Raw genomic sequence first — 16,084 nt, 5'->3', positions numbered from 1 at the left:
TCTCACCCCAGAGTGATCACGCTTGCCTCTTAGTTCTGGTAACTTAGCCAAAACTTCAGTCATAACAGTAGCCATATCTTGTAATGTTATCTGTAATGGCTGCCCAGATGTACTAGGCGCCATAATATCACGCACCTCCCGGGCGGGAGACGCAGGTACTGACACGTGAGGCGAGTTAGACGGCATAACTCTCCCCTCGCTGTTTGGTGAAATTTGTTCAATTTGTACAGATTGGCTTTTATTTAAAGTAGCATCAATACAGTTAGTACATAAATTTCTATTGGGCTCCACCTTGGCATTGGAACAATTGACACAGGTATCTTCCTCTGAATCAGACATGTTTAACACACTAGCAATAAACATGCAACTTGGTTACAATCTTATTTAACAAAAACGTACTGTGCCTCAAAGAAGCACTAAACGATTAAATGACAGTTGAAATAATGAACTGAAAAACAGTTATAGCATCACTCTTTAAAAACAACACAACTTGTTAGCAAAGGTTTGTTCCCATTAGTAAAGCAACACTAATTAAATTTTAAACATAAAAATCACAGAGCAACGTTTTAAAACACAGTCACTATATAAATCTCACAGCTCTGCTGAGAGAATCTACTTCCCTTCAAAGAAGTTTGAAGACCCCTGAGTTCTGTTAGAGATGAACCGGATCATGCAGAAAATATAAGTGTAACTGACTGGAAATTGTTTGATGCGTAGCAAAGAGCGCCAAAAACGGCCCCTCCCCCTCACACACAGCAGTGAGAGAGAAACGAAACTGTCATAATCAAAACAAGCAAACTGCCAAGTGGAAAAATAATGCCCAAATATTTATTCACTCAGTACCTCAGAAATGCAAACGATTCTACATTCCAGCAAAAACGTTTAACATGAATTAAATACCTATTAAAAGGTTTAATGTACTTTTACAGAGTAATTCCGGTGAAATACCATCCCCAGAATACTGAAGTGTAGAGTATACATACATGTCATTATAACGGTATAGCAGGATTTTCTCATCAATTCCATTCAGAAAATAAAAACTGCTACATACCTCAATGCAGATTCAACTGCCCGCTGTCCCCTGATCTGAAGCTTTTACCTCCCTCAGATGGCTGAGAAACAGCAATATGATCTTAACTACTCCGGTTAAAATCATAAGAAAAACTCTGGTAGATTCTTCTTCAAACTCTGCCAGAGAAGTAATAACACGCTCCGGTGCTATTGTAAAATAACAAACTTTTGATTGAAGTTATAAAAACTAAGTATAATCACCATAGTCCTCTCACACCTCCTATCTAGTCTTTGGGTGCAAGAGAATGACTGGAGGTGACGTAGAGGGGAGGAGCTATATAGCAACTCTGCTGGGTGAATCCTCTTGCACTTCCTGTAGGGGAGCAGATAATATCCCGGAAGTAATGATGACCCGTGGACTGATCACACATAACAGAAGAAACAGGCAATCTTAGAGGTTATAATGTATATGTACATTGCTGCTTATGTAAAGCGGGGGAATGAATAGTAAATGTGTTTACTTATCTTTTAAAACAATAAAAAAAATCAAATAGACTGTCCCTTTAAACTTTTGCCAATAAATGAAGTGCTCTCATTAATGTAAGCACAGTCTTATTACACCTGTGCTTGAATACAGTCTATGAAGATGAGCTCAAAATTTAAAAGGGACAGTCTACACTAAAATTGTTATTGTTTAAAAAGATAGATAATGCCTCTAAATCACTAATAATGAGTTCAATATAAACAGTTTTAATAAACAAGATTTCCCCTCTTATGGCAGATTTCTGCATCTTTAATAGCCACATTTTAATTTTATGCCACAAATTCCTTATCCATACACATCCCATTTTGGAAGAGCAGGACTTAATCTCATAATATAAAAGAGAACATATAATGTACACAGAGCAAAACCTCATTAGAGTAACATGTATAAAACGTAGTTATGCTAGAAACATCTAGTTTGCTATATTTTTGTTTCATTATATTGGCGATTAATCTGACACTTTCTGGAAATGTTATTACTAGTGAAATATGCATTCAGCAGTGTTGCTTAGGATCTGGATGTCTAAGATCTAAACAGGAAATATGTTAAACCTCTAAATCACTAATAATGAGTTTATTTTACACTGCACAGTAAAATGTTTCCTGAATAATTTGTGTATTTGCAGCTACTATGATGCATCTACTGAAATTGTAAACAATATATTTATTTAGAAATAACTTTAAGAGTCTGAACATTTTTTTCAAACATTTTCCATTAAATCAACAGATTCAAAATTGAATTAATAAGAGCTGTACATGTGTGAAAACACTGAAAGTGAGATAAGTTGGAAAAGGTTGTGATTTTGACTGAAGCGCACTCTTAACATAGTTGAGGGACAGTGTCCAAACGCCCCAATAGGACAGATGGGGGAAAAAGCATACCCGACGAGGTGTCGGATGATTTTAGAGCAAAAGACCAACCATCAGGAGTCATAGACGCACAGTGTGGTAGGCGCAGCTCCACTGGCTTCAGGAACTTTAATCCATGGGGTCCGCACATTACCAAAGGACTAAGCAGTGTCTCCCCTGCAAACAAGGCAAAATTAGCAGTCATTAGGAAATGTAAACTATGAAAATTATTCATTTTAAAAAATTATGATATATGTCCCTCAATGCCATATATATATATATATATATATATATATATATATATATATATAAATATTATATAAAAATAAAAGTAGATAAACAAACACTTAGACACTTATAGTACTCATAAGGGTGAATGCAACTGATAGCAAACTTAACTTTACCCTTTGACCTGGGTTAAGTACTTACTGGCACTTCAGAGGTGAAGTTAAGCAGAGAGTTTATCAAGGACTGTTGTGAGTTTGGAACATCTGATTGCAATTCTAGTCTTCCCTTATTTGTGCTACACCCCAGAGTGATTTTGATGCCTTACATATGTTTATATTGTAATAAATACCACATTTTATTCGTATTACTGTTTTTGCCATTGGAGTTTGTATCATGCGTTTGTATTAGGAACATAGCTCTGGAGTATGTGAGTACCAACCATTTGTTCCTAATTGCTTGAATTAAACCACATAATAACACTAAAGTTTTTCTATTTTCTTTGAAGAATTGCAACAGAAGTCATTTTATTGGACTCTCTGCTACCAGTTGCAATTGTTTATTTGCAGCACCGACCCCAATATAAGTACCGTATTATAAGTGTTTATGTTTATCCACTTTTTTATTTTTATCTTAGATTCAATGTGTTTTGGAGTGCATATCCCTTTTTGTGTTAACTCATTTTTTATTTTATTAATGAGTGAAATATTTATAATAAACTGGATCATATACATAAATAGATCACATTTTTATGTGTGTCTCAATGCTTCTTTTTTCATGAGTGACTAACATTATCACTGATGAAAATGCAATATTCCTTACCTTTCTCTTTATCCAAGGGTGGCAGAATGCTGTTATCCCTGCAGACCTTGAAGTAAATTTCTTGCTCTATTCCATCAGGTATTGCTCCTTGGGGTATGATGATACTAACACCCGTTTCTATGGAACTTAACACACCACCATTGCTGTTGAAAACGCCCCTTGCTGTTGCCACTACTGTGTGCGCATCATCTTCCTCGTCATCTTCCAAAGCAGAAGGGCTAAGAAAAGAGTTATGTTAATCACATGGTTACAATATTATTTATTTTTTTAGCACTACTATATGTAGTTATTAACACCGCACATTCTTACCATAACAGAAAACATTCAAGATTTTTCCATCATAAAAGGGCATTTAGTAGATATGACACTTAAAGAGACAAAGTCATTTTATGTCACTGCCCAACAATAAAGTAGTGGGTGTTCTGCTAATCAAGCACTGAGTAATTGGGCCCTAAAAAGGGACATACAACATCTTGTAATTACAAGAATTTTGTGTAGTGTTGCAATAAATTAAAGGTACAGGAAACCCCCAAATATTTATTTCATGATTTGGACAGAACATACAATTTAAAACAACTTTTCAATTTACTTCTATTATCACATTTCCTTCATTCTCTTGTTATCCTTTGATAAAAGAACAGCATTGCACTACTGGCAGCTATCTGAACACATCTAGTTCGCAAATCACAAGATACAAATGTGTGCAGGCACCAATCAGCAGCTAGCTCCCACTAGTGTAGGGATACCAAACGAACAAAGCACATTTTGTTTGTTGCAATTGTTTTTTCAATGGCCAAACCTCACCAAAACGCCCCATGTTTAGAGGAGATACTCACACTTATTAGAATAAACCAAAACAGAGGGGCGCCTCATGTGTGGAATCATCGAGTATAATCACAACCACAGAGTATTATGAGCCAAATGGATACTCACATTACTAAAAAGCAAACCTATGTGCTTGTAGGAACAGGCTGCAGATTTAAAAGGTGTGGCAGCTCACCCACATAGAAAAACAATCGTCTGTAGTAAAAAATTAAGCACAAAAACAAGCACCAATTGTGCAGATCACTTAGGATACAATTTATATTCACTTTACACAGGTGCAAAATGGGTACTCACATGCTAGATGAGCACACCAATGTGCTAGTAGGAACAGGCTGGCAGATTTTAATGTGGTGTGTCAGCTCACCGCAAAGGAACTTTTCCTCAGTGTGTAGTTGGTCAGACTCCCATTCAGGCAGGTGCAGGTAGAAAATACAACTCACAAAAAGTATTAAAAAATAATCTTTATTATATAAAAACAAATTAGATTAAAAGTATAAATGAGTGGATTGGGGGTGTACAATCTTACCCCTAAAAATGCAACGCGTTTCTCGCCATACACGCCGTTTCCTCAGAGATAATATTCACCCTGCTTTATATATCTACTGTCTGATACTAACTAACATTAGCTTCCCTACAAGAGGGGCGTGTTCCCTAATTGTTATCTATTACACCTGGTTGTTGCAGTGTTAAGAACATGAGTGTTAGATTTGTATACTTTCAATAGTTACATTAAATGTCACTACATATACAGATCTCTATGTGCAAAATTGCATTCTCCCATAAATACAGGTAACCAACATTTCATCAACATGTTAAATAATATGAATATATGACACATTAAATTCAAATACATATCAAAAACCGTATTAATAGGAAATTCACATTGTATGTGAGCATGTGAACAACAAAATATGCGTGACGAGAGACCCTCTACCTCATCTGGGAATCATTTTTTAGGGGACAGACCCCTGGCCCCATTATGGGACAAAACAAAACTAGCACAAAATTACAAAAAAAGATCTTTTCCAAACAAGGAAGAAGAGGGAGAGGGCACAACCTCAAAAAAAAAAAAAAAAAATTACAGAAATTAAAAGAAGGCATTTTTAATTTGTCTTCACATGCGCTATCTGATGATGAAATTAGAATTTTGAGTAGGGGATTATCTTTTTGCCCCCCTTCACAACCTAATATTTTTAATCTATATGTAGATATCAATTAATTTACAAGAAAGCTATCATAACAGATATTTTGCAGCTAAACAGCTTAGAAAACAGACTGGAAGGAACACCTATATTGACTAATAAAATGAATCCGAGAAATTTAGAATAGTTAGTATACACAGAAACAAGTGACCTATCAAATGATCTATTCGAGCAAATAGTACATACATCATTGGCACCACAGTCCACTTTTAACCCTCTGAGAGAAGAAGGTTCATATGTCAATTTGTTTCAACAATTAGTTTTGGATGACACAACAAAGTCATTCCAGAATAAATTTCAAAGAAAAGGTTCACATAATTGCAAAAAGATTTGGCCCAATGAATTACATGCCCTCAATAGTTGAATGATCAAAATAGTTGAATGATAAAATGAATGATCAAAATGTAGTAATACGTCAAGCGGACAAGGGAGGGGGGAATAGTCCTACGAAGATTATGTAATGGAAGCTAAACATATCATATGTAATACTGAATATTACAAGAAACTTAAAAATTACCCCAAACTAATATATGGTAGAATTCAGCACTGCGGAATCTGTTGGCGCTCTACAAATAACTAATAATAATAATAATAATAGAATCCTTAAAGATCTAATTTTAGATGGATTTGATAAGGGTATCCTCAATAAAAAAGAAAAAATATATTTACTTCCTGATCATCCTAGTACTCCATTCTATTATCACCTCCCAAAGATCCACAAAAACCACACCAATCCACCAGGAAGACCCATTATTGCGGGGATAAATAGCCTCACTGATAGGTTGTCTGAATATATCGATCTTCAGCTACAAAAATACGTTACTAAGTTACCCTCTTACATTAGAGACACTACTGATCTGTTAAATAAACTATCAACAATCAAAGAAAGAAAGAGGTGAGCAATGCTTGTGGATGACATGACGTAGGATCCCTATATTCAAATATAGATCATCAGCTAGGTCTGAATGCTGTAGTTACCTTGAGAATGATATATATTTAGCATCGATACAACAAGATTTTATCTTGGCTTGTATTAAAAAATACACTATCACATAACTACTTTCAGTTTCTAGATGACTGCTATCTGCAGATCAAAGGAACGGCCATGGGTACCAGATTCGCCCCCAGCTTCGCCAAATTATTCATGGGCATATTTGAAGAGAGATTTATTTACAACTCTTGCTGGGAGGCGAATCTGGTATTCTATGGCCGTTACATGGCCCCATAGAGGAAGCTACATCATTCTTGAATAATTTAAACTCTAATGATATGGGTCTTTCTTTTACTCTTAACATACAAAGAGACAAAATTTAATTCTTAGATGTCTTAAATGGACTTGTATGGGGGATGTTGAGTCTTCCACCTATTTTAAGGAGGTGGATAGTAATAATTTTCTCCACTTCTCTAGTAAACACCTAAATAGCTGGAAGACCAACATCCCCTATAGTCAATTTAGACGTATTAGAAGAAATTGTAGCACTAAGACATTATATGATAACAAATCGGAAATTTTAATTACGAGATTTGAAGAGAAAGGTTATCCCATAGAACTAATCAAAGATAGTTATATTAAAGCAAGAAATGAAGATAGGAACATCATTCTTGCGCCCAAATTAGAAGGGTCAGATAAGTCAAAAGATGGAAAACAATTTAAGGGCCCGGTATTCATTACCCAATACAATTCGGAACATAAGCAAATTAGACATATTTTGAACAGACATTGGCCTACCATTCTTAAAGATCGTATTCTCAGAAATAGCATAGAGAATAAAAATCCGAAAGTAGTATTTCGTAGAGCACCTACTCTTAAACAGAAACTTGCACCAAGTAGAGTAGTAATATCAAAGAAGAATATACACAGCTTGAGCCATCATACGCACAAAGAAAGAATGGGAACATATAGATGTAACAAAACAAGATGTTACATGTGTAAACATACTACACATGGAGCTAAAACTATAAAATGTCACACTACAGGAGAAATTATAAGCATAAAGAATAGAATTGATTGTGGGACCAGTTATGTGATATATGTACTTACATGCAAATGCGGCCTTCAATATTTAGGCCGCACATGTAGATAAATCCGCACAAGGTGGAGCGAACATTGGAGAAATATAAAAACTTGCTCCATGAAACATAGCGTATCTAGACACAGCACAGTCCAACATAATGGTGATCACCAAACGTATCAAATTACCCCTCTGGAATATGTTGCCCCCAGGGTGGGTGCTAATAGATATACTTGTTTACGCCAGTGGGAAACTTATTGGATCTTTAAATTCCAGACCTTGTTTCCCTCTGGCCTAAATGAAGCATTGGATCTGGCAGTTTTTTTACATTTATATTTGATCAAAATAAAGCAGAGATAGGTCGTATATACGTTTTGATCATACAGAATAGATTAAACATTATCCAGTGATGTACACACACACCTTACCACAATTAGAAAATTACCTATTGACACATATATAATTTATTGGAAAATTAAATTAGGTTTCCTTATAGAGGAGCAACACATACACATAGCAATAATATCCACTTAAGAAGATATGAATCTCACAATATAATCACATTATTATTTACTATCCACTCAAGAAGATATGGTTCTCACAACATAATCACATTATTATTTACTTCACAATTATTAGCATATAAGGTGATATTAAAGGGACACTGAACCCAAATTTTTTCTTTCATGATTCAGATAGATCATGCACTTTAAAGCAACTTTCTAATTTACTTCTAATATCAATTTTTCTTCCTTCTCTTGCTATCTTTATTTGAAAAAGAAGGCATCTAAGCTAAGGAGCCAGCAAATGTTTGTTTTCAGAACCATGGACAGCACTGGTTTATTGGTGCTGTCCAATCAGCAAGGACAACCCAGGTTGTTCACCAAAAATGGGCCGGCATCTAAACTTACATTCTTGCTTTTCAAATAAACATACCAAGAGAATGAAGAAAATTTGATAATAGGAGTAAATTAGAAAGTTGTTTAAAATTGCATTCTCTATCTGAATCACAAAAGAAAAATTTTGGGTACAGTGTCCCTTTAAGTTTAATATAAAGTTATTATAGAGAGTCTAATATGTAGTAATTTCAGAGAAATGATATAGTTTGTAATTATAAGTTAGGATTATATTTTAAAAAAATCTTATTTTTGATCATATATATTGAATATTAAGATATACTTAGTGTATATTATGAAGTATAGTTATCACCACACGATTGTCTTCATGTAAATTACATTCACACTTAGTACTGTATTTAAATTTTTACATACACAAATATATTTAATATATAATTGGACATATAGCTTTCTCATTCTAGTCACTTGTTTCCAAAATACATCACATATAAGAGGATGTTGAATTGAAGTATGTGGTTTATTTATTGGATCACAGAACATAATCCGTAGCAAATATATTGCGGCAGCTACGTTTTATATATGAGAACATATTCAGATACTTAAGTTGATTTAAGTGAACGCAAATATTTGAACACTATAGCCTAACAACAGATAGCTGTACCCAATATATCTATAGGATATCTGCATTGGGAATGCTTATCAAAGCCGTAAAAGTTTGGTTGGAGTATATATATATATATATATATATATATATATATATATATATATATATATATATATATATATATATATATATACAGATGTAGTAGTAGAATGTACCAATTACTGGCAGATCATCTAGAGGTATTGGATAGAACCCACTAATAAAGGACAGTATCCATCACGGCTCATTTTCTTCACGATTATGTACAAATGTCGAAGGGGTTTATTTATATACACATTTCACATTGAGCAGGTACTGTTGAGAGAGACAGTATATTTTGACGTTCGGACGTCTAGAGCAGTGTTTTTCAACCAGTGTGCAGTGGCACACTAGTGTGCCGTGAGAGATCCTCAGGTGTGCCGCGGCAGACTGACAACTGTGTGACATATTTTTTAAACTTTGCTTGTTTTTTACTCCCAGTGCAGGGTTAGTTTGTAGGAGGCATGGCATAACAGCACAATACATACAGTATGTGTGTGTTTGTGTGTATGTATATATATATATATATGCTGTATTAGGCTACAATGTGTGATTTTTTTAAAATTTTGGGATGGTGGTGTGCCACAGGATTTTTTAATGTAAAAAAGTGTGCCACAGCAAAAAAAAGGTTAAAAATCACTGGTCTAGAGGACACTTCAGTAACGCAAAATGTGAATATATTATAATGTAGTATAGACTTGTTGTCATTTTAGAAAGGTCAGGGAAAGATTTATTCTGTTATGATGAGATGCGCCCGTCAATATACTTATAAAGTCAGCGGATGCTAGAGCTCTGTTAGACAGTTAGGTCGAGCTGGTTGGAGCAGAGAGGAACACACCCCCCCAATTCAATTGGTCAAATTTTTACTATAGACCAATCAGCGTAGAGAACATAAACCATTCAGTATATTGCATACGTTAAATATGGTTACATAACATAACAACTTGTATTATCTGCCGACATTTCCAACAACATAGAGAAAACAATTCACTATAAGTACGATTCTAAAGAATCAAATATTTAGTGTAGTCCTTAGAACGGTAACCGATTGTCTGCATTTAAAGAGGTAAGACATAGGGGACCTAAATCTGTATGTTATCAGCAAATACATAAGGATCAAACACATCATTTGTAACAATATAGAAAAACTATATGGTATGGAAACTTAATGGATTTTAAATATCAGATCGGATCTACTTAATGAAAAGTTGTAGGTGCGTAATGCAAATTAAAACCTTTATTTGGATTAATTGAATTTTCAATATACATGTAAAAAATATTGCAAATGGGGTTAACATTATGTGTTCCCAAAGTTAAAATACATACAATGTGAATTTCCTATTAATACGTTATTTTGATATGTATTTGAATTTAATGTGTCATATATTCATATTATTTAACATGTTGATGAAATGTTAAGGAAGTGTGTTCCCAAAGTTAAAATACATACAATGTGAATTTCCTATTAATACGTTTTTTGATATGTATTTGAATTTAATGTGTCATATATTCAAATTATTTAACATGTTGATGAAATGTTGGTTACCTGTATTTATGAGAGAATGCAATTTTACACATAGAGATCTGTATATGTATTGACATTTAATGTAACTATTGAAAGTATACAAATCTAACACTTCTTAACACTGCAACAACCAGGTGTAATAGATAACAATTAGGGAACACACCCCTCTTGTAGGGAAGCTAATGTTAGTTAGTATCAGACAGTAGATATATAAAGCAGGGTGAATATTATCTCTGAGGAAACGGCGTGTATGCCGAGAAAAGCGTTGCATTTTTAGGGGGTAATATTGTACACTCCCAATCTACTCATTTATATTTTTAATCTAATTTGTTTTTATATAATAAAGATTATTTTTTAATACTATTTGTGAGTAGTATTTTCTACCTGCACCTGCCTGAATGGGAGTCTGACTAACTACACACTGAGAAAAAGTTCCTTTGCGATGAGCTGACACACCACATTAAAATCTGCCAGCCTGTTCCTACTAGCACATTGGTGTGCTCATCTAGGATGTGAGTACCCATTTTGCACCTGTGTAAAGTGAATATAAATTGTATCCTGAGTGATCTGCACAATTGGTGCTTGTTTTTGTGCTTCATTTTTTACTACAGACAACGATTGATTTCCTATGTGGGTGAGCTGCCACACCTTTTAAATCTGCAGCCTGTTCCTACAAGCACATAGGTGTGCTTTTTAGTAATGTGAGTATCCATTTGGCTCATAATACTATGTGGTTGTGTTTATACTTGATGATACCACACGAGGCACCCCTCTGTTTTGTTTTATTCTATATAGTATACCTGGATCTATCGGTGAGGAGGAGGCTCCCACTGTCTGCCTGGGAAGAGGATTTACCCCACATTGTGGATTTGAACTTTTCTTGCATAGATTTGTTGGGACATTTGATTGTACTTATAAATCTGTATATATACATATGGTGTTTATATGTTTTTAAAAGTTACAGATTAGCGCCCCCTAATTTTTTATTTGATTGTATTCACACTTATTACTGGAGTAGACAAGGCTAGCAAACCTTTAAATGTTTTTCAGATATGTAGCAGGGTTAGTCATATAAAGTCTACAGTGAAAACTGTGTTACTTATCGGACACTAACTTTTTTCTGCAGAGAATATCAGATTACAAAAGCGTATCATTTTGCAGTGCTTTAAAGAAATTATAGTGGCTAGCCTTATTTTCTCCAGTAGTAAGTCTGGATTTGCTGCTCCAAATAAGATAAGTTGCAGGTGGGCTCTGGTTATTGAAAGAAAACACATTTGGGGTTAATCTGTTCTAAAACATTCATACACTGCTGATATTAAAGATTACTTTTCCTAGTTCCTAATACTTCCTTCATAACTACACAAAGTGATGTTTAAATAAATTGTCTCCATTTCTATGCTCTTTAATTAAAACTCTGTATCCTACCACCCTTCCTATACTTGGAGAATTACCTATCCAGTTAAACGTTCTTTATTTTTACAGTAATAATCTTCCAAAAGATGCTTCCGATAACTTTTTACCACATAAAAAAAAATATGTGTGAGTTTACATAAGCACATAACCTTACCTCACAGGAATTGCTTTAGGCACTGCATTAACATTATTCGGTTGATATTTGGACTTGCTTTCAGTTTGCTTAGAAATGCTATCAAGCTCTTGAGGCATTGTCACATTGCTTGATTTTAAAATGGGTTGAGGCGAGTTTTGAGGTTTGGTGGGTAGCTCAGGTTTAACTTGTGCTTCGTTTGGCAGCAGGTTGTGGTTGAATTTGGGGCTTTCAAACTTGCGTTCAAAAGGTCTGGCAGAACTTGTGTAGGGTTTAGGAGTAAAGCGGTTGTAGGAAGGAGCGACTGTTTTTGGAGTTGGCTCTATGCCATTAATAGGACTTTTTTCAGGAAAGCTTTTCTGAGGATAGTAATTTGACTGCACAGTATCTTCTCTGTTAGAAGGCCTGAAAATTGTTGGCTTGACATGTGGGGGAGGTGGCTCTGGTTTAGACACAATGGAACTTGGAACTTCAACTGAGATAGAGCTTACTGAAAAAAAAAAAGAAATACAATTTATTATATAAAACACAGCATATATAGAGAGCAATTACTAAAAAAACTTCTCTCAAGGTCAGACATTGAACAATACACAAGTAAAAAAAAAAAAAATACTAATGTATAAGAGCATATACAAAGGAAAATATTATAGTATTAAAAAGACATAAAAGAAAATGCAACAGAGAGTAAGCTCTGGAGCACCAATGCATTGTTGTTACTGAGCTGAGCAAGAGATGGTGAGTCAATCATAGGCAGCACATACATGTAACCAACATTCTCCATCTGTGGACGTGCACTGCCCCACTCAAGTTAAAGGGACATAAAAAAAACCAAAAAAAATGTTTCTTGATTTAGATTTGGAGTGAAGATAATTCTTTTTTCAGGCTCTAGGATGTTTGTTTATACCAACTCTTAAAAGCAATTACACAATTTTTACACATATACTTCAAAAAATTATTCTTAATCGAGGTCCTTCCTTTACAAAGTATCGTAAAGTCATAGAAAGGTCAAAATGGAAATGTACATGGTGCATTTTAAATTGAAATAGAAGCATTTTTGCAATATACGTTCATTGTCAAAAATGGTTCTAGTAAAAGTTATTAATGTTTTTAAGCAGCATATGCACATATCCTGTGGAGGTCATGCATCAGTATTCAAACACTATGCATGCTCAGAGAGCTGGCAGTGATATGTATTGCTTTGGAAGATGTAATTTGTGTCATACAAGCTACTACTAACTCTCTGTGAAGGTCTAGTGTTTGAATACTGGTGCACAGGCCCTCTCCCACCATATGTGTGTATGCCACAGGAAAACAGTAATAACTTATTAGAAGCATTTTTTAATGGAAGTATATTGCAAGAATTCTATTTAAAAAAACTGAAATGCACATATGCACATTACATTTTTGACCTTTCAATGCAACAGTCAGATTTCTAACCCTGCAACAAATAAGGGGGACTTTCAGTCATGAAGTATAAAATACTTCATGCTGAAAGTTCCTTTATTTGTCTGCAGTGTATGCCGCACTGAGCGTCTCAGGCCGCCCATGGCAGAACGCTATTTTTTCCAGTGAGGTGATCTTAGCCAATAGCATGCTAGCTATCTGCATAATGCCAGCTGGCACGCACGGCTATTAGGTAAGAGGTGGAAACATTGCCTCATTGAAATAATTGCGTTCTGCTGTGGGCGGCCTGAGGTGCTCAGCGCAGCATACGCTACAGACAAATAAAGGAACTTTAAGCATGAAGTATTTTAAACTTTATTTGTTGCATGGGTAAATCCTAGAGTTTCAAAAAAGCTAGGGTAATACCATCACTTAAAGGGCTTTTACAACATCCAGGTTGTGGAGAAGATGCTCTTTAGAATTTTTAGAGCTAGACAAAGATACTACTTTAGGAAGAAAAGAATAGCTCTGCAAAGAACAGCCTTATGATTTAAAAAAAAAAAAAAATCAGAATAGAAGGTTTGCAAGACAAAGCTGAAAGCTTAGAGACTCTAGTTGAAGAATTAACTAAAATAAAAAATAACCTCCCAAGATAAAAGCTGAAGGTCTAAACCATGCATCTGATTAAAAGGATGAGTGTGAAGAACCCTCAAAACCCGATTCAGATTCCAAGGAGGAGAAACTGGACGAATAAATGGTTTTATTCTAATCAGAGCCTGAACAAAGGCCTGAAAATCAGGAATTTTAGCATTTTTTTTTATGTAACAGAACTGAAAGAGCTGAAATCTTGTAGATAAACCTTCATCTAAGCCTTCCTGCAGGAACTTAAGAGCTCCAAAGTAAACCTTTGTGAAAACACCATGCAAAAAAGGTTTTCAAGACCTTATAATAAATAAATACCTCTGGTAACAGGTTTCCTAGCCTGAATCAGGGTATTAACAACCTTTTAAGAAAAACCTCTGAGACAGAATTAAGGGTTCAATTGCTATAGTGTCAAATTCAGAGTTTTAAGATCTTGATAGAAGAAAGGACCTTCAGAGAGAAGAACCTTTCCTAGAGGAAGCCTTTAAAGGTGAGCACAAGGACATCCGCCTAACAGAGCACGCTAAAGAACCCCAGACCACCTAAATTCCTCTTAAATAAAACTTCAATTTTATTGTCCAAACACTTTAAAAGAACACAATGGATAAGTCACATAGCATAAAATCAATGATCAGTTACAAGTTGCCCACGTCAGAGGCTCTGATGAGGGCAGCTTGTAACGGATGATTTTATCACGCTATGTGAATTATCCATTCTGTATTCTAACGTTTTTTTGTACAATAAAATGGAACGCTTCACAAATTTTAAAAATGTAAAGGACCGTTTTTACCAACAAGTGCACAATAAAAAGAGGATGCAATAGCACTTACTCTGAATTTTAAATGAGCATTCGTATTTTTTCTGAGAAATTTCAAAATTGACAACTCCCCTCTATCACGCGACAATCACAGACTCAAATACACTAAATTTTTTCACATGCTCAATTGGAGCCTCAGAAAGTGTACATATAAAAAGACTGTGCACAATTTCAGAATGGTAGTCTCTTAAAACTGCATACTCTATCTGAATCATGAAAGTTTAATTTTGACTTTAGTGTTCTTTTAATTGCATTGCAGTTTGTAAAGTATATTGCAAAAGTGAATCCTGTAGCAAAAGAAGAAAAAAGCGCAGCCCCACATCAAGGTAGACGTTTCTCAAGCATTTATTTCACACGCTGTTAATATTGCACTTACAAACTGAAAATTAAAAACAAGCCTTGATCCCACTTAGGGGAAGGAGATAGCGAGTCCCAATCGACTGTAGATCACTCCAAAAAATCATCAGATTTGTAGACGCTCGTTTACTCCTTATAGCAACGTTCCTTTGTTTAGGAGCCGTCTGAAGCTCCACCCCAAACGCGTTTCGTCTGCACTTAGCAAACTTTCTCAAAAGGAGATGACGTTATGTTACACGCTTCTGGACGTGTCTTTAAACATCTGATGCTTCACTTTCATTTGTTGATACCCAGACAATCCGGTAAATGGATGTGGACCTGCCTCTTTTCTGTGTCATGCATATCGCTATTACAACAACTTTAACTCATTACTCAATACATCTATACGAAATCCATACTGTTATATTGCACCCAAAGCAGATGGATCCATCTGCTTGATTGTATGGCCCCCAAGGGGTTAAATGTAGATATAGATCTGCAGGCCTTCATGACATGAGTTCAGTACACTATATCAGCTTGAATATGAATTATTCCTGTTTAGTTCTAATATTTCTTTTTAAATAATTTATTATTGTTCATTTTTATTTATTTTTAATAAGTAAAAAAATCAATGATTTGTAGTGCACATAGTTCTATTTTATAAAAATGTTACACTTTAAATGATAATGTTTTTATAATAGATTAAATGAATTATTAACATTGCTTAAATGGATAATATAGCATAACGTTGTTTGTAAAAATATGAAATATGTTGTAACAGATCTTGTTTGTGTGTATATATGTATA

At 34.7% G+C, this 16,084-nt stretch overlaps 1 protein-coding gene across 1 annotated transcript in view; it reads right to left on the bottom strand.

Annotated features, from left to right (window-relative positions):
• TJP1 (tight junction protein 1) overlaps positions 1-16,084 on the bottom strand; it is a gene marked incomplete in the record, with an annotated part of 489,926 nt that overhangs the window by 18,880 nt on the left and 454,962 nt on the right. The window contains 3 exon segments of the mRNA XM_053717550.1: positions 2,476-2,580; positions 3,451-3,668; positions 12,121-12,589. Coding sequence (XP_053573525.1) covers positions 2,476-2,580; positions 3,451-3,668; positions 12,121-12,589 — 792 coding nt within the window.

Source organism: Bombina bombina, chromosome 6, assembly GCF_027579735.1.
Source record: "Bombina bombina isolate aBomBom1 chromosome 6, aBomBom1.pri, whole genome shotgun sequence".
NCBI lineage: Eukaryota > Metazoa > Chordata > Amphibia > Anura > Bombinatoridae > Bombina > Bombina bombina.
The sequence above is the reverse complement of the archived record's forward strand: the minus strand, read 5'-3'. Positions and strand labels throughout refer to the sequence as shown.